At 39.4% G+C, this 25,226-nt stretch overlaps 1 protein-coding gene across 9 annotated transcripts in view; it reads right to left on the bottom strand.

Annotated features, from left to right (window-relative positions):
• Positions 1 to 221: 221 nt before the first annotated feature.
• The window catches only part of srgap1a (SLIT-ROBO Rho GTPase activating protein 1a), a 72,486-nt gene continuing 47,481 nt past the window's right edge, over positions 222 to 25,226 (bottom strand). For 2 of the 9 annotated variants that reach the window (XM_067501354.1, XM_067501360.1), the window contains 14 exons: positions 23,852 to 24,049; positions 23,265 to 23,349; positions 22,158 to 22,185; positions 21,368 to 21,473; positions 19,304 to 19,364; positions 18,688 to 18,765; positions 18,391 to 18,525; positions 15,084 to 15,189; positions 14,700 to 14,924; positions 13,364 to 13,428; positions 9,337 to 9,517; positions 6,691 to 6,828; positions 3,519 to 3,900; positions 222 to 2,797 (listed from right to left, as the gene is read on the bottom strand). In XM_067501354.1, coding sequence (XP_067357455.1) covers positions 2,390 to 2,797; positions 3,519 to 3,900; positions 6,691 to 6,828; positions 9,337 to 9,517; positions 13,364 to 13,428; positions 14,700 to 14,924; positions 15,084 to 15,189; positions 18,391 to 18,525; positions 18,688 to 18,765; positions 19,304 to 19,364; positions 21,368 to 21,473; positions 22,158 to 22,185; positions 23,265 to 23,349; positions 23,852 to 24,049 — 2,196 coding nt within the window. In that variant the 3' untranslated portion in view covers positions 222 to 2,389. Of the gene's footprint in view, positions 2,798 to 3,442; positions 3,901 to 6,690; positions 6,829 to 7,170; positions 8,661 to 9,336; positions 9,518 to 13,363; positions 13,429 to 14,699; positions 14,925 to 15,083; positions 15,190 to 18,390; positions 18,526 to 18,687; positions 18,766 to 19,303; positions 19,365 to 20,640; positions 20,675 to 21,367; positions 21,474 to 22,157; positions 22,186 to 23,264; positions 23,350 to 23,851; positions 24,050 to 25,226 lie in introns of those variants that run through there. The other 7 variants (XM_067501355.1, XM_067501363.1, XM_067501357.1 and 4 more) reach the window with 7 other exon arrangements.

Genomic DNA, 25,226 nt, shown 5'->3' with positions numbered 1-25,226 from the left:
AGTACATATAGTAGTGTATACAATTATGGAAGGGTCATTCTGCATAATTACTGATTAACTAAATAAATGTAACATTGGACTGCAGGACTTTAACTTCTAATGGTGCCTTTACATTGTGATATTTGTAGTTTTACTTTGTATCCAATTGTTTCTTTCAGCAATTAGTGTAAATAAGTGCAAATTTAGTTAGTCCATGTAAGCGGAAGTAATAAAAGTCTCTCTCAGGCTCAACAAATTATTTCCTTTATTAGAAAGAAATCCTTGGAGGTGCAAGTCCTCAACGAACTCTACACATTACAGTATGCCGTTACATGCCATATATACAGTTATATACATAAAGGTGAAACCTAACAATGGGTAAGCTGTGTATTTATTATTAATTCTGTCAAAACACTTTGGAAAATGGCAGCATTACTTAAGTCTTCTTCTTTCCCTGCATTTTCTCAAAAACCTCTGACATGAAAATGCAACAGGACATAATGTCGGAAGTTCCTCTAAACATTTTAAAGGCACTTTCTTGAGTACATACTACAGATGTACTGTACATAAGGTAACAGAGAAGCTGAATGCCTACAGATGGCATAACTGAGTCTTGTTATTGACAAAAGCACACATTTTATACAACTGGCTTCATACTGTAGGTAGGTCACCTTTATCTACTCTACATAATTTGTTCTAAATTTAAGCCATTTTTACCCAGAAAGACAATAAAATAGATTATACAAAAATAAAAGTTAGTAATTAAGAAATCCATTACACACACTGTCAAGTCAAATATGGTGTAAACCTGCTGTTAGTGGGCATTGCTTATTTTATGCTAGACAATTATTTCCAAGACATGCACCCAGTTATTTGTACAGTACAGAGGTTACTAAAAAAAAAAAAAAAAAGAGAGACCTACAGGGGTGGAGTCGCACACTCACTGGCACACACCTTTTTGTGCGGCTATTGCATTTTGAAATTATTACTTGATCTGGACACTTTTGAGCAGACTGACTTGGGCTATGTATCACAAATTATGTGAGGCTTTAAGAAAGCATAAAGAGTCCATAAAGAAAGCATCAATGTCAGTCAGAGAGCAATACAAAAACAAACAACAATAAACTAAAGGGACTTAAACAAGCTACTGTTTTCAGAAACAAAAACAATAAGAGGAAGCAGGGTCAATGCATTAGGGGGCTTTTACACTAACAGTCATTAGGTCCATGGCTACTGGTAGCAATCCCACAGGGTGCTGCCTTAAATCTATACACATCAGTCAATTTGAAAAATACCTACATCATACAGTATATGGAGGGTCAACATCCATGCTTTAACTTACACAGTCCTGTCTTTGGGTAGATAAAGCCAAACAAGGCATAAAAAAGCTATGGCATGTGTTCCACACCATATTTTTACCTATGTGTTGTCTATATGTTATGTAAGAGATGATTTGTCATCATTTTTCACATTCTCCATAGGCTATGGGATGCAAAGGCATACATTATTAAACATATATTCCTTCATCATGAGTTATTCATGCAGGAATTAGAGATTGTATTGAAATGTTTAAAGTTCATAATAAAATAGTGGTTTTCACCAATAATCATATCTCATTCCAGGCAGTATGGAAACATGTTTTGTGGGATTCCAGTACAGGTGTGACCATTGTACATTTATGAGACACCTGATGGTATGGCTCACCAAAGACAGTTGCACAGTTTTGCAAGCTAGTACTATTAGTTTATTAATAGAGTACCGTACGTTGTTCATCAGTCTAACCTTGAAACCACTTTCATCCAGGTAGTCACAGTACCTTTATAATATTTAATATCTGCAATCAGTTACATCCCAAAGTAAGTAAGGCTTTTAAAACAGTTCACAATGTCTTTAGGGGCCCTCCTAGGCAAAAACCAAAAATACATACTATGTGTCTATATGTGAGGATGCCACTCTGATCACTACAAGCTCTATTTCTGGTCCAGTGGTATGAAGAGGAGCTACATGCACTGTGTTTTATTCAAAATTAGAGTTCATCAATGTCTGTAAACTAAACTAAGTATACATTTTCTAAAATCTTAAAGGAAGCCTTTGTGATTTGTTGTCTGGATTTATTTTATAAAAAGGACATGTTAGATAATATCGACACTAAGTACGTCAACACATGTCACATAATTTTTCTAACTGACGAATCTGGCTACACAGTAAATCCTACATAAGTCTCTCTTCTTTATAATCTTATATATATTTATTCGACAGCCCAGATCTTAAAATGCAGGTAGTCTTCTTCTTTCTGGCCCATGTGTTTTACATGCTCTCAAGACATTTTTAGAATGTCTATAAAATCTAGACACTGCTAGCATTTTGCAGCCCCATGGAGTTTTTCAATCTCTGGTTCCTGTCCCAGATATTACATGGTGCATGACTTGTCTAAAGGATCTTGAGAAGATGTAGCAGGGGGTTGTGGCGCCTGGTTGGACTTGGGCAAGACCATCGGCTTGGGCCTCAAGGCAGGGGGTTTTAGCTGCACCCCCATGCGGGGCATTACTACAGGTTTGAAGGTACTCATAGTATCGCTGGAGGAGCTGGTGCTGCGGCGGATGGGTGGCTCAGTGTTGGCGGTAGACCTCAGCATAATGCCATGGATGGGGCTGAGGGACTCACTGGAGCTGGCTGGTGTGGGACCCCCACCACTGCTGCCGGAGGTCTGCCGCTGCTCTAGGGTGTCCAGCACCACGTCAGGGGCGTGCTTGGCTGAGCTCTGCCGCTCCAGCTCGCGCAGCTCATTCAGAGCAGTGTTCATGGTTTCTTCTATGTCCTGCAGGAGGAAAAGAGATGTGTGTAAGAGAGAAAGGCGGTTATGGATGGATGTTAAAAGAAAAAGACACAAGAAGACATTAAAAGAGATGACATGAAAGGGAAAAGGTAGAGTTAGCTATGTAGGTAACAAAAACCTATTAACTGAAGAACACAGTAACTATATAAAAAAAAGAAAAAACACCAAGCTTTCATTGTACATGCAGAGGGTGTTACTTTTCACCACTGCCACCCCCTCTGCATGCTAATGACAATGACAGCAAAGGAGATGCAGAGATGACAATATGTTATTCTGAGCTTGCTCCATTTCGGCAGACAGACAGCCCAGCACAGTTCTAAGTGCTCTCTGTGATCTCTGCTTTGTGGTTCTTACACCATAGTTACATAATAAATGTACTATTCATAAAAGAGTGACAAAAGACAAATGACTGGCACCGCTATCTCATCAGCAGGGATGTCAAAATGAATGTCTGCTAAACAGAAATTATTATTTTTTGAATTATTTTAAGCAAGACAACAGTAAAATTATGTAAGGAGTCCCAGTGTCAGACTATGCTCCCTGCTGTCTGCCTGTGAAGCTAGTCTTTGCGTGTATTTATCACACAGACACAGATGCAGCCAGAGGAAGCAGAAGACAGGGACTGACTATGTTTTTACAGGGTGGGGCAGGGCTTTGATGGTGAAGGGAGCTGCGGTCGGGTCGCCGCTCGTCCCGCGCTGACCTGTGCGATGGTCTCCGGATCCAAGGGCTTGCCACTGTGGTGGTGATGATGGTGATGAGAATCAGTAAAGCCTGTGTACTGGCCCGAAGAGGTGGAGCGGCGAATTGGGGGGCTCTCCATCTTCTTCAGGGACTCATGGCGGCTAATGTTAGTCAGACTGCCATGGCCAGTGCGGCGCCGTCGCTCAGGGCTATCTGTGGGCATATGATTGCGGCTTCGCAATATGTCCCGTGGACTGAAATGGCCTAGTACTGGAGAGCCCATCTCTGGGGTGCCACCATGTCCGCTATGACTCTGCTGGGATGTATGTACCATGCAGTGCACTTCACTGGGGCGTGCAGGGGGTCGTCGAGATGGTGGATCTGATCTTTTCCTGTGCCTGCTGGCATAATAGACACAGCAAATAGAAAGATTTATTCATGGCATTGCAGCTCTAATAAGAAAGGCATCTTTGTGCACCAAATAGAGTACAGTCTAGTAAGAAAGTACTTGTACTTGACTACATTTTTCGTTTATATGTACTTTACTTAAGTAGATGTAATTACAATGTGGGTACTTTAACCTTTGCTCCACTACATTCAAGACCAATTATCTATACTATTACTTTTATATATACATTTTATAATATACCACCTTTTCTGCTTTTTTAATGAAAACTAAACCAGGCACAGGTTAGGTTTAGTCCCTCCTTCCATGGCACTATTTAAAAGACTTTTCTAACATTTTAACATTGTTACGCAGTAATTTTACTCTTTGGTGTAGCAGCATTTTTCACAGAGAACCGATTTTGGGCGTCCTGTTGATTTTTGCTTTCACCTCATAGGCACGCACACAGCTAAAGAGAAAGCCCTCAGACTAATAGTCTGTTTTCACTCATGAAGCCTAGTTAATTCATGGTAAAATGTTGCTTTAATGAGGTTAATTACATTTTGTGTCAAATTCAATGTTCCAGGTCAAAGTCAATCAAACAATATAACAACAACAAAGGTTTTCTGAACTTAATTAGTCTTCAGTCTACATTATTGGTACTTTGTGGTGATGAAAAAAATATTGAAATCCTATCGTTCTGTGAAGCAAATGGCTCCTTTCAGAATTCACCTAAGGTTTGCCTAATGAATGCTGCCTTTGATGTCATCATTTTGATTTACAGGCACCTTCATCATTGTGCCCAACAAAAAGAAATGGAGAGCGTGGTTATCAAGGACTGTGAGAGTCTTAGAGAATTTTCAGCAAAGTCACTGAGGCTGTGATACCTCCCTAGATGCATAATTTCCTCACCCCAGAAAAACATTCATCTGCAATAACTTGAAAGTCTCCAATGGATTTAAACAGACAAATGATTATGTAAGACATGGAAACCAAACCCTGCCCTTACGTACGTTTGCTGAACACTAAATGTCCAAATGTAATATAAATTAATGTGTACAAAAGACAGAACTAAGCAAAACTCATGTTACAGGCTTGATGCCTCCTGAGGGGGGTAAAAAAAAAAAGAGATTACAATGAGAGATTTAAAATAGTAAATAACTGCAGGCATCACATATAACCTGCAGGGGGAGCAGTTTACATTCATAACAACTGTCCTCTGGGACAGAGCATATTTCACATAGAAAGTTCATCCGGAACTCTCAGTGTAGTGAGGGCTAATCTTTTGCATAATATGAATAATGCTGTAATAACAATGACAAATGGACAAAGTGTAATATTTAGTATGATCACATAAATCTTCTTTACATAAAGAAACCTTAATATAACCTCTTGTGGCAAACATCTTAATAATTAAATATAATAATAATCTTATAAATAAATAATCTTAATAAATAACGATGATGCAAAAAAAAATATATATATATATATATATATATATATATATATATATATATATATATATATATATATATATATATATATATATATATATATATATAAATAAAATAAATAAATAAATAAACAATAACAAGAAAAAACTACTAAACCCTCTGGTGAGGGCGTTGTTGATTGAAAAGAAATGAGGGAAGAGAATATCCAAATAAAGCTCAGGGTATTAATGTTTCAACAGTCTGAATGGAAGAGCAGAAAAGTGAATGTCAGGTAGAAAAGACAGTGAGAGGTGGGGATCACCTGGGAGCTGATGACAGCTGAAGACATTGGTTTAGAGAGAGGAAGGTTCATTAAGGCTGATGTGAAAAAGATGATTCATTCAGATGTGTTCTTCATTTGCTAACAAATACCTGCAAGGTTGTAATTACTACTTTGGAGTAAATCATCAACATTTTAACAGTCAAGTAGAGGGACTGAGTCTGGCTCTGAATAAAGTAGCATTTGTTCACGTGTTTGGTAGAAGCCAGTAATAGACATTTCAAGGTCGTTTGTATTACCACCAGAAATACATAAGGGAAGAGAGGAGGACACAAAATATTGGCACATAACCAGCCGACGCTGCCAAAAAGACATACAACTGTGTGTGTGTGTGTGATTTAAATTTTTCTTTGTATATGTGTATTTTACTATGGTCTCCTGATGTCTAAAGACTCATGTGAAATGAATATTTAATACTGCACTACAGGAGGCATCACTGCAGATAAAATAGACTGAGAATTGGCTGACTAAATTATTGCTCCAGTGGCAGTTAAACTAAGAAGTGAGCTGAGTGTACTGAATGACAGGATGAGGCAGCACACTGAGGAAGCAGGAACTCTTTCCTGTTTCCACCAGTCCCGTTCATACAACAGGACTTTAACTGCTCACATAGCAAATTTGCAGTTTAGTAAAAGGCATCATGGATGATGCAGCGCTCATGTTGTAGGCTAGCAGGCTGGGGGATATTGGAACGGATTTTCACAACATAAAGTCAGGATGCTAGCTGACCTACCTAAATGTTGTTTTTGCATTTTTTAAGGCAGTAAGCAACTCTAACTACAGATTTTTTATTTACCGTATAATGAGCTGAGTTTTTTCCACCCATAGTGCTGCCCTGTTTTTTTACATCTATCACCTCTTTAACAAAACAGATTATTGGTGTTGGGGTAGAACACTGATAGACACAGAAAACTCATTACTTCATTATAAAAAGAACAGTGAATACTGGTTATTTTAAATAGAACATGTTCAAACTTTTGGAAACTTTTGTAGCAGCCAAAAACATTAGCTACACAGCAGTGTGAAAACCAACCTCGTGATGTAGGCCTCAGATATCCTAGTGTCACTGGGTGAGCCAATATCTTTTCCTGAGCATTTGTCCTCTCCAGCGTGACCGCTGCTGGTCTCGCTGTCAGCCTTCTGACTCAGTGTGTCTGAGAAGTTGTCATCTCTAGGATACACAGACATAGAAAGAGCAACAGACAGACCGAAAAAAATAAAATAAATAAAATAGGAAGCAAGTTGAGCCTTCGAGTCTGCAAAGTTCTTTGATGGCAAAACTTGATATCAGTTTCCTTTGAGTCAGCTCGTCTCCCTCTCTCCCCCAAGGTCCAGAGAGTCAGATGAGTCATATGCGCCACACACACACCCACACACAAGCCATTTGTATGGGTTTCAGCGAGGTGTGAGACTGGATACTGGGCACAGTTGGTGCCTGTCAGGTAGCAGTAATTAGAGCAGCATTGGGCTGCACCGCTGCCTCTGATGATGCGTATTAGCCGATGAAACCCAGTCAGTTTATTGGTTTATTCACATAACTTTACACAGTGACAAAGTACAACCACTCCTCTAAAGCAGAGTCTGTAATAAACAAATATACAGACAGACACTACAAAGAAACACCCCAACAGTCAAATCTTGAGAGCAGACATCCTGTGCTAAAGTGGTCTCTCAGGCATCTCTCTACATGTTTTATTCTAGGCTCTTTTATGGGACAAGTGAAGATCACGACCCTGCATGCTCTTAACACTCCTAAGCCTGCTCTGTTTAAGTAGAGAGCAGGATGTTACTGTGCTCTGGGACAACCCGTACAGCTGTAAATTCCCCTGCTCTTTCATTAACTAAGAGGACACCCCATCAGCACTGTCCCTCCTGGTAAATTATTGATAGGAGCACACTAACGGGACAGCAGCAAGGAAAAGAGAAGAGGAGGAAAAAGAGGAAGGAAATCTAAATGGCCATTTTGTCAGCCAGCTGCTAAGTGATAGGAGTGATTCTGTTCCGGTCTTAATGAGACAGTGAATCCAGTCCATTAGGCACCAACAGCCGCCATGGCATAGGATATAGTATGCTTGTTAGTGCTGAGACCACAAGACAGTGACAGAAGGGCTTGGTTAAGGACCCTGGAGATGGAGAATGCTCCACAGCTGAGTGGGGATGACAGCAGTGGGCAGGACAAACAAGGCTGATGGTCTTCCATGCTTGACCCTGCAGTATACTGATGGCTTGCACACATTCACACAGTCAAAGTCAACAAAGACAAGTGTGTAGTTTACGCCACAAGGATTCCATCAGGGAGAGCTGGATAACTCTGATTGTCTAACTGGACCTGGTTCTAGCTTAACAGCCTAAGAAAAATAATCATGTAGAGAGTACGATTTCCTTTTTTTTTTTTTTTAACTGTATACATTTTGCATTACAGCTACAGTGTTCTGAGGCCACAGTTGGGTGCAAACATTTGTGTCCCCTTATTTATAATAATAATATTAATAATGTTATTTATAATAATAATAATAATAATAATAATAATAATAACAATAATAATAGTATTTATAGTAATAATAGCATGAAGAGTGAACTAATACATTTTTACATCCGCATAATATTTAAGCCACACTTCCATTGAAATTGCACATAAGGGGATGCAAATCTAACCCTGCACCTAGCATAATAAAATGCACATTCAGGAAATACAAATGTTTAAACATAGTCAAGGAGTGTATAAAAACAGTTAAAATACAGAAAATTATATTGCTGCAAAAGTTTGCATCCCCCTTGATAAATGTATTTAAAAATAACTTTATTTTCACATTTACACATTACATTTGTACTGTCTATTTAATTTTATGCCATTTCAAGATAAGAGGATGCAAACTTTATATGCATTCAGGAATGTACTGCTCTATGGTGTCTGCTTCTATTGATTTTGTTCATAAATGTATTTGTTAAACCTTAAAAGAATAGTCCAATATTTCAGGAAATATGCTGAGACATTTCTGGTTCCTGAAAAGAAAATATCTGGCCATAATTCCCCATAAAACAATGATTTCTCATATTTACACTTTTCTTGTACAATTAAACAGACAAGATAATGTGGGATTTAACAATGATTGTTGGCAATTATTTATTTATTTATTTATTTTATCTTAGGACAGACCCAGACTAGACATTTCCAATTTTCATTTAAGCTAAACTAACCATGTGTTGATTCTACCTTTAAAATAATTGTGCAGAGAGTAAGAAATTGTCTTTCTGAATCTATTTTATTACTTTAAAAACAAACCCACAATAGGACGTTAGGTCATTAGAGTGAACCAGCTGGTTAAGCATCGATTGTACGTAGCAGTGCTGCACATCATTTAATTCCATTTAAAACAAGGAAAAGCAGGAACACCCTGGTAGCCAGGTGGTTACCAGGCATATGGATGGATATGGGCAAATAGATGCATGTTTCCCCCCTCCCTTGTAACCTAATGTTTTAATGTCTGTATCTTCACCCTCAATTGCCAAAAACAGTCCTAAAAACAACATAGGACTGCAAAGTAGATGTACATTTATGAACTTGTCTGTACACTTAAATATCAGAAGGACTTTGAGAAACCATCATTGTGCTAACTCACCATTCATTTTACTCTTCCTAATGCTGAATATACAGTGTGTGTTTGTTTAAACCACTCACATGTCTTGGACGACAATATACTGGTGTGGCACCAGACCGTCGATGCCGTTGTGGCGTCCTTCCCACCAATCCTCAGATGCCCGCTGATAAAGCAGCAGGGAGGCGCCCTTTTTGAATGAAAGTTCTCGTGAAGAGCGCCCAACGTAATCAAACTTGGCAATAGCTTCAATGGGCTCACCCTCTGTCAACGGAAAGAGGATTGGAGAGGTCAGGTACATCAGGCTGTTAACACGTCCAGATATTTTTTTAATTGACCGATTTAGGACTTTCAGTGTAATGAAATAAAATAAAATTTTAATCTGGATATAAACACATGTTTGCCCTGATGGAAAAAGGTCTAATATTAGCATGTTTGTACACGTGGATGCACACTTGGCAGGAGTTCAAATTGTTTGTTTTTTTTGTCAATGATAGACCAGCTTTACAACACCCAACCAGTAGCACAACAAGCCCTGAGGAGCTTTAGCAAGATATTTATAGAAACTGGTGAGAGGAGATCTATATGGCTCAGCGGCTTGTCAGTTACAGTATGGATCATTTGATTAACTTGATAACTACTCAGTAACTGTACAAATGAACCCTGAATCAGTGACATCGGAGAGGAGTATGAAAAAGGCCAGAAACAGTGGTAAACTGAACAGTTATTACTAGGTTTTATTTTATTTTATTTATGCTGATTTATGTTTTCAAGTGCACTGTATACTGTATTAACCACTATAAATCAGTATCATTATAATCATTATCTTGGTTTTAACAACAGCTACAGTACAATTGACTCTCTTCGAAAGGTACAGATCTCCAAGCAAATATGCATGCACTACAGCAACACAGGTCTAAAAATAGCTGCTTTATTCCTCCCTCACTTCTACCTCTGCCCTCCTCCCATCTTACTTTCTCAATTTAAGTCAGACAGGGTGTCCCTGGACAGCCAGACTCTCACCCTAACAAAGGCTCTCTAGATATTCTGGTAGGGAGAGTAAATAGCTGAAGCTTGTATTAGGCACGAAAAGCTATCACGACATATATCTTTCACAGGAGATTGAAAGTAATTCTCAGATGATCAGAAAGGCCATGTGAGAGAGGAAATATGGCTTTGATTCTGAGCAGAGAAGAGGTTTCTTCATTTTTCTCAGTGTCCTATTCAGCCTCATTATTAACCTATTTTTATTCTATTTTTCCCACCCAGCCTTTAACTTGCCACCTTCCTTGCTTCACTGAGTTGTCAGGATTGACAGGGTGGATGTGACGAGGCTCCAGTGAAATGTGACAAGCAGGAATTTACTGTATGAATTAATTGGGACTGCACTGCAGCAGACAAGGCTCTTAATAAAGGCGACGGCACCCTCACTGCTGCAGAGCATTTCTCGTCATTTCATAATTTTTACTGGCCCTTTCTTCCTCTTCAGTCATCCACTTTTTGTCTACGGTGCTTGTCCATCTCTGCAAAAGACACACACTCACGCTAGCACTACAGTGACGCAGCTGCGGCTAAAAGCAATAGCTTATTAAATCTCAGCGCAGTAAAGGATCCTCTCCATCATGTTGTGCAATTATAAGAGAGAACTGCTTCAGACCCCCCATGGTTACACATGCACTAACACACCCACACTGAGACTAGAGTTAAAGAAATGTTGAACTGTGAAAGCTAGAGCCCTGTGGTGTAAGAGATATGAACTGTCAGATGTCTTAACACACCATTGGAGCAAAGACGCTGTGGATGATGCTCTACATCCATGTTCATGCATAGAAATAAGGGAGAAAAAGCCTGGTATGAGCTGTGGCTAGGATTAATACAGTACAACAAAAGAATGCATAAAGTCCTTTTCTATCCTCCTACCTCAAGATAAATGTCATCTTAGGTGTTCGCTACTGCAAAAAACTGCAGCCAACTCTGTGCTGAATTTATGTTTAACCTGAGTCCTTGTGGGGACTCTCTATACAGGAAATATACTTCCTTTGCTGGACATTTGACAACAAAGACATTCTGCTGTACTCCTCCAGGTGAAAATCAATGTTCCAGTTAGTTCACCTGTGGCCCTGTAGCAGATACTGCATGCATTTACTGATGGTGAGTGAAAAGTGCCACTTTATAACATGCTATAAATCTCCTTGCATGACAGTCACAGTCTATGAGACTGTCATGTTGGCTTCATACAACTTGAGTAAGGTGAAGATATTTTAATTCCATTTCCTAAATTGAAACACTCAATTGAAACATTCCAGTATCAAGAAAGCAAGGAATGACATGTTAATGTTTTTTTTAATTTGTTGTAAAATATTTCTTCATCCAGATGGATTGAGAAGTTTCCAAGGATTCTGAAAATGTATGTGTGTAACTGCTAATGTAGGACATGTCTTGGGCAGACAGTGTGGTTCAATAGTGAGAACACATTAAAATATTTACAAGTAAACCTAAAAATATTCACAAAGCTTGGGGATTAAGAAACTCATAAAATTAGGAAGTTGTGATCCCTTCTCAGGAAGGAAGCAAGGCCAAGCATCCTCCGAGACCAGTAATAAAGCGCATTATATTGTATTTTTGCTGATTGTAGCTCTGTGTTCTTTATTTAGCAAATCCAGTATCTGTGAATAAATTGCTTTTTTACCTCCCAATGAGCAAAGCTTGATGTATTGATCCTCTGGGGCTGTTTATTTAACAGAAAAAAGGAGTACAATGTTTGGTTTGTATCTGAAATCCAAAATGAGGTCATAAGTATTTAAAAATAATTTGTGACAATAACTTGACCCCGGATCAAGATTCCATAGCAAAGGACTGAGTCAGTGAGGACATCCTTTCAGATTGCTCAGAGAAGCTTTTGGAACAAAACTCTAGTAGTGAGGGATTTCAGGAAAACCTAATCTTCCCTTAATAACTCAAAGTGTTCGACAGGGGGATTCCTCCTATGCAGACGCTTGCTTGTGTAATCAGATGTCCTTTTTAGTTGGAGAGGACCTCCAATTCATGACTTCTAGAAGTGGAGTGAATACCAGCTGGTGTACGAGAAAGGTCAATCAATCACATTCTTGAAATCTGTCTATGGAGACTGATGATGAATGATGACAGGGAGCCCTTCAATACCCTCTATGGGTTAAAAAAGGAGACAGGATTTGGGGCAGTTCTTGTCACCATAGAAACAGTTTTAGGTAAGTCTGTTACTAAGGTAATATATGAAGACTTGGCTGAAGCTTTGGATTCACTACATCTGCTCAGCTGTCTGTAAGGGTTATTTATCACTTTTTAATGAGCTGCAGTTTTAATGTGTCTTTCTGCTTCGCTGTGAACATTTACAGCTAATGTCTGACCCTGTCTGATATTTTGGATTCAGCTAACTCAGTCATTGTTTTATTTGGACCGGACCAGTTCGTATACCTTTCACTCAAACAAAGAACCGTATATATGATCACACAGCCGGGTCTATTATTTCCTCAACAGTGTCTACACGAGCCTGGTGTTTTTATTTCTTTTGCACACATGGAAATTTACTTAAAAATAGAAAAAGCAAAGACCCTATAATTTTTGAAAAGCTAATAAAACTTGACACCTCTGACACACTCTATATGTTTTTTTTTTACAAATTACTGTAACAGTGATTCACCAAGTACTGAAAAACTTAAAGGACATTAACATTTTCGCCCAGCGGTGTAACCCAAAATATCTCTCCTGAGAGGTCCAAAGGGTGCAGACCACCAAGAGATCTGTAAAGGCTGGATGTGGAGGAGTCCAAAGTCCCAGAGGGAGATGCAGTGGCATTAGAATATGAATGGTGGTCCATAACTCTCAAGGTTACTGCCTTTAACAGGCTGACAGGCAGGATTAACCTTTGCATCACCAGGAACACAGGTGACAGCTTAAATATACACAGCAAATGGACAGTTTACTATTTTACATGTATATATGTTGTTTTGTGGGTAAAAGACAAATTTCATATAGGTTTATGTGATTTTTATATTGCATACTTGCATATGATTAAATTTATTGCATATTATATTGCATTTGATTAAAAACAGTACTAGTACTGTCACTCACCATCCTCACTAGTGTGCGTCTCTGTACCTCCTTCATTGTCTACCTCGTCCAAGGCTCCATGCTCACTGTAGACACAACATGTAAACCATCAGGGTCACAGCCATGACATAGTGGAAGTGTTTGGGACATAATCAAAACAGGCATAAGCATGGATGCCTTCCATTTTTCTTTCTTCACGTCTTTTATCCCTACTTCCTAAAAACTGTTTCTAATCAGAATACTTATCTTTGAATTTAGTTTGCAACTCTAAAAGGCCAAGTCTTACCACAACAATAAGCAAGGGTGTTCTTAACCAACAAGAAGTTCAGTGGGCACTGTCAGTTTACTGTGAGAGGCTTAGATCATCTGTGATAAGGAGTCTTTTTCAAAATGGCAGTGTGCTGCAATAGCTGGCAAACAAAACGTGTGCACACACACACGCACATGCACAAAGTGTCTTCTCTCATGGTAACATGTCACTAGCTGCCAGGCAGCCAAGACAACAACTCTCCCTGGGGCTCCATGAGCCTTACCAGGGGGACATGCTCATGCCCATGTTGGGTGATTAGCTCCTGTCAAGGATACATTCCTCTCAGCCTATGGTGATGTGGGGGCAGAGAACAGGAGCAACAGAGACAGATAAAGGAGGAAAAAACAAGCGATAAACCTTACTTACAGATTTGAAACTGGCAAAGGCCCTTAGATTTAAACTGTTTGACTTCAGCACATGCTGCAATTCACCTAATCACTCTCTCCCTGCCAAATGACCTCTTTCTTTTGCCTCCTGCTGCGATGGTGATAATGTGATTGCTTTAATCTGTCTCACCTTGAAAGAAGTCCACAATGTAACGTCAGCTCTGAAACATGCGCCACCATGTCATGTTCCTTAACCACAGACACCTAACTGGTGAGTGTAATTATTCACATCAACTCCTCTGACATACTGCTGGCACAGTTGCAGCTTTGATAGCACACGCATACCTGTTTGTATCAAAACAAACAGATATGCGTGACAAACAGCAAATCCCTAATTAAGAAGCCCTGACTGGGGGCCTTTGTTCCATTTATGATATACACAAAAGAAATGAGAAAACCACCTCAGTTTTTCTGTGCCTCAAACCTACATCTCAATTAAGAAATCTGTGCAGCTGTCTTAATGACCTCATGAGAAGGCTTTCATTCTTTACACTTAATCTTGAATAGCCTGTGACTCCTTAGCCACTAAGTAGCTAAAGGCCAAGATGGTGTTTGGTTAGTTGAAGGATCACACCACACCTAGATTGTTTTGCGCCCTCATTCAAGCGAAATATCGAACTGTAAGGAAGATTTAGTGTTTGCATTGTATTTCATTCCTCACCAATAGTCTCCTCCAGCCATGCACTTCTCATACATTGGCCCATCCAGTTCTTTGGCATCAGGAAAGATGGTCTCATGGTGAATGATGATGGTCTTGATGATCTCATTGACGTGGGCCTGGCAGGAAACCTGGTCCTGGCTGTCTGGTGTGGGCATGAGTGTGGGGCCGAAGCAAATGGCAAGGTTGTAAGGGTCCATCATGTTCTCGTCACTGTACTGGGACAGGCTAGAGCGAGGAGGAAAGGATTTTGGTATATAAGCATAAAGCAACGGGGACAAGGCAATTAAAAAAAAAAATGTTGAATGAGAAAAAGACATAGCGCTGAATACAATCATTCAGATTGTAGGGTGGATTTAATGTGTATGTTTTATGCTTAAAACTTACTGGTTAAGGAAGGCAAAGAGATAACGCATAACGATGAGGACTGATCTGGGAATGGTCAGGAGGATCTTACGGATGTACAGCGCTCTCTCATACAGGTTGTCTATCCCTACAGTAATAAAAATGGAGAAAGAATTGGATGTTAATAAAACAAACTGCTGTAAAACAACAAGACAAATAATGTTAAATTCATTAATTCTTCTTAGTGTCACCTCACTGACAGGACTAATATCTGCAGTCTGATTACAAAATACAAGCGCATACTGAAGTCAAGGAAATGACCTCACCTTCATTTTGTTACTTTACTGACCCCACAGAGGAAGAGAAAGAGTAGATGGAAGTTAGCACACTTCACTAAAACCTGAGAATAATGATTTCAAGGAGTTTTTTCTGCTTTAAATGTCTTTTCTTTCACAATCCTTTTCAATGTTTTGCCCTGAAAAATGAGAAGAGTGCAACTTTTTTGTAAGCAACCTCCCTTTAGAATTTTTATTGTAACTTCACATTGATACACAAATATTTCATATCTTTCTCATATCGTTTTATCAAACTTTGGAAATATGTTAACCTGTATGTCTTTCATTACAATTTCATTTGTTTTAGTGTGGCACTTAAAGCCGCCAATTGTATTTGGCTAAGCTTTGGCTGTGCTGGCTGCTAAAAATAGTCATTTCACCCTCCAGCTACTCTGTGCCATCTGGGATTTGGGCTTCTGAGATACCATGATGTATTTTATTTTTCATGAATACCTAACTACGTTTCTGCCAGGCTCCTGAGCACTCCAGAACATACTATTTAAAGATCTATTCCATTGCACACTTCTACATCATCAACAAATACATGTGTAAGCATAGCCCTCAAAACCTCCCTAATGTGTATTCCAAACTGAAATAAATAAGGAGCTGCAGCATGCTGCTGTGGGGAAAAAAATCAAAAACAAAACATAAACAACGCAGTCAACTGAGAGCAGTTAAACGGAAAAGTGATCTCATAGCTGGTCCAAGCTGCTCCATGTGGAATAAGCAGAGGTTTTTAATATAGAGCCTGGTGGGCATTTAGCCCACATTGCAATCATAGACATGTTGAGGTTGGTAGTAAACAGGGAATCCTTAACAATCATTCTGAACAAATGGGTAAAAGTATGCACAGGAAACACAAAGGGACACCCTTTGCACATGGGTGAGTACGTAAACACCAGCGTAAAAACACAAACAGATAGGGTGCACACATACACACTCAAAGCTCGACAAGGGTTTACAGTACATGCTGAGTTTATGTGACACTGCGGATGTTCAACTGCTCTCTAATAGAGGTTAGTACAGAGTGCTCCAAGTAATGTCCTAAAATATCAGAAAAAGCTACACAAAGAGCTGACTGATGTGTAAGCTGACTCGCGCTGAATTGACAATGTGACTATTCTTGTGTGTAAATTTGGCTCTGGACTCAGTTACAGTTAAAATCCTTCTCAGTGCAAAATCAAATATCACAGAGAAGCAGTCACACAATGTCAAAACAAAAAGTCAGACACATTCTGCTGACAGAACACTGCAATTCTTACTCTTACAATCTTTCAATACTGTATGATGTTTCTTTTAGGGTTTATATTAGATGAAGAATACAAACTCTGAATGAAGTTTAGCATAGGACCCAATATATTCTACTACTACTACTGAAAACCTGATACAATGTATCAACCACAGATTACAGCACCACATAGTCCTGACCGCAGCTAGTCCTATAATTATACAGTTGAGTGAAAGAGTTTAGATGCCTTTATGTTTAAATGGCAAAAAATGTAAAACAAAGAATGTTTTTTCACCAACATTATGTTTAATTCAATTTCAGCTAGTACAAATGTTACTCCATCATCCGAAGTAACAAAAGTGGCCAAGAAGTGTATAAAAAGAAAGTTATACTAATAGAGGTCTGCATGCCCCTTGATATACGCTCTAGATAATTAACTTTAATGTGTAAAATCAGATTGCAACACTCAATGCTGATGAATGAGTTTGCTTGAGTGAGTTGTTTACACTTTAAATGTACATTTTAGGCGGGTAGATCTCCAGAAGCAGTCTCGTAAGCTTTCAGAAGACCATAACATTGAATTGGTTAACCTTTATAAAGTTGAAAAGGGATATAAAAACATATTAAACATTTAGGAATACCATCACCAGCTTTGAAGAACAGATTAATGATTGATGAAACCACAAACTGACAAAACATGGGACACGAAGACTCTTCCAAGAAATAAAAGATCAAGTAAAATAACAAAAAGAGGTGCTCCAAAGCTACATGTAAGAATCCAGCAAGGGACCTGACAAAGTGCTTAGAAGCCACATCTCTGCAGCCAAAAGTAGTCTGTACAACTCTGGACAGTTTTGGAGAAAAACACACAGGAAGCCACTGCTTACTTCTAGAAATAAAGCAGGATGCTTGGAGTATGCTAGGGAGCATGTTAAACCAAATTCATTTTAGAATAAGAATTTTGTGGTCAGATTAGACCAATGTTAAATTATAAAAAAGGTGCCTCTGAGGACAGAAAACACCATTCACTCAGAAGAAGATGGTGGAGATTCTCCAATGTTTTGGAGGTGTATGTCCGCCGATTAGTCTCCCACTAATATACCTAAACCAGATTCCTAATAAGCTTTTTCTACCTGCACATGTGTGTATCCAAAGGTTGCCTACAGGAACATGCAGCTGAGGGAAAGGATGAATGAAAGGAGAGATAACGGGTTAATGAGGCAATTCTGCCTCATTTAAAAAAAAAAACAAAAAACAGTCCGCCTAAGGTCCAACAGAAAATTTAATTAACACGAAGTGTCTTGTAGAAGTCTACATAATTCATTTTCCCCTGTGGAATTTTTAAAATTTAGACTGTTGTGGATCCGCTCCATGCGTCTTTCCTTTCTCTTCCCCTGCACTGTCACACTGCTGCGACACACACACGCGCGCAGACAAATAGAGAAAGAAAAACATCTGAGGGGGATGAGAACTTAGGTTGCTCTTGTGCTGCAGATTTCCTGTAACCGGGTTTCTAAAGTGCATATTAACACCGTTCCACGATAACACGAGAAAGTTGATTTCTCTGAGTACCCCGGTTACTTAAGTGCACGTAAATGCAGCCTGTGTCTCTCTGTGTTGGCCCTGAGATAGACAGACATGTCCATGGTGTACCTGCCTCTCGCCCTATGACAGCTTGGATAGGCTCCCGCCCTCTGCGACCCTAATAGTTACATAATGTATGAATGGATAATTTTAACTAAGATGCTAAAATTAACAATAAGCACAAAAACGTGTGTATTCTTACTGATGCAGGAGAGCAGATCATTGAACCTCTCTTTGGGGAAAAGAGGGTTTTCCAGACCACGGAAATAAAGCTTGAGAACGCCAGCCACTGAATTGATATCATGGTTGTTCTCATCATCCATTAGAGGGTCATTTCCTAAGACATGAAAAAGGCAGCAGGTCAGATGACATCTTCACCAATATAGAAAACATTCCTTTAAATGCCTATTGGATAAACATTGTTCAACACAATTTGTCATAAAGGTTACATAACAACTAATACAATAAAGTGTAAATTGGTTTAACATACAACCTGTACCTCTCTCAAAGGAGTTCTTGATGTCATTGACTTCCAGCTGGGACCCAGATACACGAAATATTCCTTGATGTTGGAGGCCTACACAGAAAAGGACAAAGTATGAAAGCAGGAAAGAAAGTAAATCATAAGGGCAAAGAAGAGCAGGGACACTTGTCAGAATGTTCACAAGTTTACAAGTCCACTTAGATGGTCATAGAAAGAAAGTCTTCTTACTTACTCCTTAGTTAAACATAAAAGGTATGCTTGGTTTGTTAAGCCCCTTCACTTTTCTAATTAGGGATAAATAATGATTCAGGGAGACTGCAATCAAGCTTTACAATAGTGTCTTCCAGCTGGGATTAGGACTTAATAAGGGAAGAGGTCAAGGGTCAGGATAAGGCATAATTAGTCTGCCTTTGGCCTCTTTGTATCTTTCTCTCCTCATGTCATCAGCTGCCTACTCAATACGATGTTGCAGAAAACCGGACAAACCCAGAGAGGTCACTACTGTCACATCTTTAATGCTCGCATTAATGCATCAGACATCGTAATTACTCAGTTGATCTAAATTTGTGTAAGTGCCACTTTTAATGAAAGTTAGCAACTAGGAATCTATAAATAGATACAACCTACTCACCATATAAATTTATATAGCGAATACAGCTTTCAACCACACGGGGGATAGCTTGTCCAGAATCCTTTGAAGGCAAAATAAATAAAAACACTCAAGTTTTAGGTCATTTACAATTTTCCCATTTGTTACATGCCCAGACGTCAAAGCCCAACCCATACAACAAGATACTTTACTGAAAAGATCAGTATTGAGAATATTAAGAATGTGCTCGCCTTTTTGCACAAAAAATGTGTAAAGATATTGGAGAAAAGACATTTTGCAGTTGCACCAACAAAAAACAATAAAGAATAGAAATAGATCACAAAACTACTGTATTGAGAAAACTACTGAATTGAGGAAAGAACTGCATTACTGCAGTTCAATGCTTTTCAATGCTATTTCCTTTTGCAAATCTGCAAACAGAGGTCAATACCAATATATCTGTAAGGAACCCAATGTGTGCTAGTAATATAAGCCTACTAATGTATTGGTTGGGCTCTAACAGCAAAGGACCAATGTGATGTTACAAGTACATAAACATGCGCACCCCAGTGTAAGTGAAGCTTGTAAGGTAGAAAGTGAGAGTTACTTTTTGAGATCTGACCAAGACAGACTGAGTGACTTTCCAAGCTTTTCATCATTCATGCTTGGTCTCCCATAAGGATTATAAAATATCAACAAAAGGGCTCCAGTGTCTTTCAATTGGGCTCCAGTGTTGCTAAAAATACTTGGTCTTGTTATGCTAGCAATCAAGTGCTGCCTGTGTTTAAATTAACAAGAGCTTATCTAAAGAGCCACACACTCAATATGGAGCTCAGGGCAAAAGTGGTGTGATTAGATTGAGCAGTACCATCTCCTTCAGAGAAAACACATTCCTCACATGCACTTAATCGTGGATGTCACTCTTGTTCTGCTTTGGTGCCAGCTGCTCATAGGGGGTCAGTCCTGCACAGGGACTCAGTACATGACGTTGACGATACAGTGGATCTGTTTACAACCCTTAGGGGTATACACACAGGTCAAACAGAGCAACCAAGCCAAAATTGACTTGTCATTGGAGTGGAGCCATGAGGGTAGAGGCACAGGTCTGACACAATGGGATTATGTAATTCTATAATTTTCTATTTGTGAATTTGCTTTGTATCACAAAAACTCAGTAAACGATTCATGTTGGAAGTGGCTGATTGCATAAAATATGTCATTAATTGCAATATAAAATGACTACTCTTGAATTTTCAGTCTGTCTGAGTCTACTCACAGGAGAGAATTTGAAGTGAAAATGTTGAGTTGAGGACAGATAATAGCAATAGCCTAGGCAAGCAGCATGGCCCCCCTGCCCCAAGAAGCTTCAATGTGTCTACCTGATGTCGAGCATGTGAGTTCCGTCGTCCACGGCTACAGAGAAATATTGTAAGAGCCAGGGATGGAGAGAAAGAGACAGAAAGTAAAAAGCGACACCCAGATTAGTACCATAGGAGTTGCCCGCCAAACCTTTTATTATTAGTGCGCCCTAATTCCACTCTATGCTGGCATCAAACCCAAAAGAAAACAGTGGGAACTGGACAAGACCAGGAAGGATTGGACACGGCCACCAGTGAGAGGCAGTGAAAAGGCCGGAGGAGGGAGGCAGCACACCTTATCTGTCTGGCTTCTGCTCCCTGACTGCCATTTATCCTGCTTTGTTTTTTACTGGCCTCTGTGCTCACTCTGGAGGAGTAGGAGAGAATCTCTCTGCCAGAGCAGCTCAGTGATGCCAGGTCAGCAGTGACTCAGGGGAGCTGTAGGAGGCAAACGTGTATCCCTCCAACTGCCATTCCTCTCCCCCTACAGCCCTCCAGATCTATCTGTGTTCCCCCTAAATCTCAGCTGCAGACTGCCACAGCTGAATGACTTATGAGAAAGGTTTCCAGAATTTATCTCAGCACAAATATGTTGCTGGATTTTGGTCGGTAAAGGTAAATAGCTCAGCTAAGCTAAGATGCTTTGAATCCACAGAAATCGCAAGAAAGACAGAGCAAGACAGGACAAGTACTATGGATACAGTAGATGGAAGAAACAATGCAAAGTGGGCAGACTGGTAATTATTACCTTGATAAATGACTCCAAATTGCCATTAAATAACCTAACATTAAAAACAGAGCGGGGTCTAGGCCGCCGGGTGCCTGTGTGGGTTTTGTGCGCCCCGTTGGAATGTCTACAATGCAAAAAAATGAGCATTTAAATGAGCAAACGATTCACATTTTATTTATGACTGCTGCGGGCCTGTTCTCCCAAAGTCTTTTATTTCTTCAAAAATTCCAAGTGAAGCTGAGGCTGCTAAACCTATAAAATGTGATGGACAAGTAAGTAAGAGCCTGTTCAGCCACAGCACAAACTTATGATTTGTATGAGCCTTTTCTTTTTAATGCTATTTTTCCCCCCTTTCTCCACAAGCTATAACAGCAAAATATCAGATATAAGTGTAAAATAACAAATGCCGTGTCACATTTGTCAGAATACACATTATGTTGTTTAATCTTCAGGTCTATTTCCTGCCTTTATGGGTGTCTCCTGTGTCCCTCTTTAAATACCTAAACAGTTTGGTTGGCACTAGAAGCTATTGTAACCCACAAGACCCATTATCAGGTTGGGCTTTATAATGTAGAGGCCAGCATATCTGTTCTGTGCTCACCAGGGGCTTTGTTTTCTGTTTCTAACTATGCACTTCTCTAGTTGCTTGGTCACAAAGGATTTAACATGCAAACTTCCTGAGGCAAACTTTTGTCGCCTCGATGAGCTACAACATGTCATAAAGTTTCTCTAGCTATTGAAAGAAAAGTGGAATGGATGTGAATCTCGAATATCCACAGGTCCTGAAGTGTGTGAGCATGCACTTTACCTTGTTGTCATGTAGTCAGCTCTGTGGCCTGCAGGTGAAAAGAAGAGATGTGAGGGAAAAATTAGATGTGTGGACATGTCAGGACTTGTCTCTGAGGTCCCTCTGGTGCATTGTGCATAAGCCTAGTGAAGCATTTGAAGCCTGCCATCTGTCCACAACTGCTTGGCCTCTTGAACAGCACAAGCAAAACCCATACTGGCAAACACTAAGTCAGAGCTTGCAAAGAATTCTACTGGCAACATTTTAACTTGAGTACAATTACAGTACAAACAAACATCTACAAGGTACAGAGTTGTATCTTTTCAACGCTAATAATTATAGGAATACACAGAGCTACAGGTTTAGACAAGCAAAGTAAGATTAAGCACAAAGTAGCTTCCAAATGATTTTGGCGAACAGAAGTAGTTTACTTGTATGGCCATATGTTCCTATAAACTGGATATAACCTGTCTGTGTGCCTGAGTGACTCATACTGTACTTATTGTACAGTATGATTAAGGAGCATGTTGGAGAAGCAGGATAACTTTCTCTTCCTCATTAGTACACAGCTCCAGCACTCATTAAATAGGAAGTTTGATGGAGGTCACCAGGACTGCTGATTAGACAACGGCTAACGGCTACTATCTGACTTGAAGGTACCTGTAGAGGCCTTGAGGAAATCCAGCCAATGTATGGTAAAACAATAAAGGGTTTGTTGTAATGACCACCACACTTCTAAAACACAGCAGTCCATAACGTTTAGAGCAAATCATTCACTAAAATAATACAAGTTCACAATACCCCCCCAGCTCGGGCTTGCCTTTCTAACACCCAGATCAACATCTAAGACCTTCAACTAGTGAAGAAAGAACACAAACAATGGAAAGCTTTCCATAAAAAAGGGCTTAACTGCTTGAGTAAAAAAAAAAAAATGTTTAAATGTAATAATAATAATAATAATAATAATAAATGAAAATGTTCTGTTATTTTGTTGGTACGTTGTTGACTGGACACCGATTAGGGCTGGTAGAAGTGAACTGGACATTTAAAGATGAGAATCAGCATGATGCGAGAGCCTTTACAGCAGAAGTTATAAAAGAAGGGTAAATAATAGAGCTTTGACTGTACCTTCACCAAGTGTCCTCTTCAGCAAGTCATGTTTAGCCTGCAGTTTGGTGATGAGATTACTGCCTTCCAGAAACTCCCGGAATTTCTGTAAAGAATTCGGAGTAATTACATGGCAGATCTGAGTGCCAGCCCGAGTGCCTGCTCCTATAACAGCAATCTATGATAAGGCAGCCAAGGGCAAAGGACACACTGAGAGTCTTTTTAAAGCCTTTATCAGAGCATGTCCATCTTCAGATTGGAACAGAATAGGAGTTAGTCTGACATGGGGACATTTTGGAATAGCCACACAACAGCCAGCTGATCAAAGGTTTCAAAGGAACTTGAAGCTGCTTGGTGAGTTAGAGCTTTAAGGTTAACAGTTTTTCATGCAAAGTCTAGGCACTTTTAACAAAAGCTTTAATTTCTAAAATATATTTTTAAGATTTCTGAAGCAAGTAATGAACAAATTATATAATCAGATGGGGAAAAATCTAGCATTTTCAAGTCTAAATATAGAAGGCAAAATGAAGGTGTAGAAGAAGTCTATAAGAGAGATAAAAGAATAAAAGACTCCTTTTCCACCAGCACCCTCTTCTCAATTCCCTTACTATGAAATAGAACTGCTCTGTTTCCTGCTGGTTTGCCCTTCTCTTAGCAATGCTGGGTTTGCTGAGGTATGTCTCCGACACAGTGGACTTGACCGACTCAGTTGACCGACTGTGGTGGAAACACTCAGATACGTCATAGTCTTCTATGGTCACCATGTCCTGGATAGTGGTCAGGGTGGCCTCTGATGTTTTTTTGATCTGGACAGAAGAGATGGGAATATAAAAATGAAGAACAGCTGAAATTAGTGTCATAGGAAAGTGCTACCTGCTTAATAGCTAGTCGTTTCTTTACTATAAGAAAGTTACCATCAGAGCACACTTAATTTAATTATCACACTCCTCGAATACCTCGTTGTCTATCCCAAGGTACACAAATTAACGTGTTTTTAGACAAGCACACTCTGTTTACCCTCTGTGTACCCTCTAAAATCTACCAGTCGCAAAACATGACTTTAAGCCAAAGCAATCAATTTGCAATCTCAAAGAGAGACCAGAAATGAACTCTCAGTTGCAGGCTTTTAAGATTCATTTCCATAACAGCTTCTTTCCTGTTGACAGGAAGGTCTTCTCTAGGAGCTTATTAATGGCAAGACTGGGGCCAAAAATGCTCCACCATAAAAGTTATTTAGTTAGTGCTTCAGGAATGACAGTATGTGTGTATGTGAAATATATGTATGCTTAATAAAAAAAAAAAAAGGTTTTAAAATTAATTAAAAGCAGGGGATACTCAGGTGTTTACCACTGTGACCACTCTGCAGATGCTCACAGTGTAAACACCTACTAATGGATGAGTTGTCTGTATGTATATTTGCAGAACAAGGACACTTGGGAATAGAAAGAGCGAGAGAGAAAAAGTTAAAGAACAAACAAAACATCCAGGAAGAGTCTTGAGACTGTCAAGTGCCAGCATGAATCACTGATGTAGAAAAGCTCAGGATGGCAAGAGGTCTAGCTGATGTAGAAACACCGATAACCACCTAAACAGAAACGTTCATCAAAATGCTTCTCTGTATTTAACCGGAACACTGCAAGAGAAGAGAGAGGAGCTGTGACCATAACTCTTATGTACATTTAAAATTTGAGGTGCCTCAGATCTATGGGCCTGAGTGAGACAACGCTGAAATTCTTCCTGATTATTTTTAAAGGTGATTTTTAAAGGTGATCCCAGTCCAAGGTAGTGACCCCATGTCTCAATTAGCTAATGAGTTTGACCTTACCACTAATTAAATAACTCCAGGTGTTCCAGGTGTAACTGTTATAAAACAGTGAATTAGAGGTTGCTCCTAAAATTTGCCGGACTCATTCTGCCTCCAAAAAAAAAAACAAACCCCACCTGAAAAGCAAGGTGGATTTGTGCGACTGTGATGAATTACAG

The sequence above is a fragment of the Channa argus genome, chromosome 4 (assembly GCF_033026475.1).
Source record: "Channa argus isolate prfri chromosome 4, Channa argus male v1.0, whole genome shotgun sequence".
NCBI classification, from domain to species: Eukaryota; Metazoa; Chordata; class Actinopteri; order Anabantiformes; family Channidae; genus Channa; species Channa argus.
The sequence above is the reverse complement of the archived record's forward strand: the minus strand, read 5'-3'. Positions and strand labels throughout refer to the sequence as shown.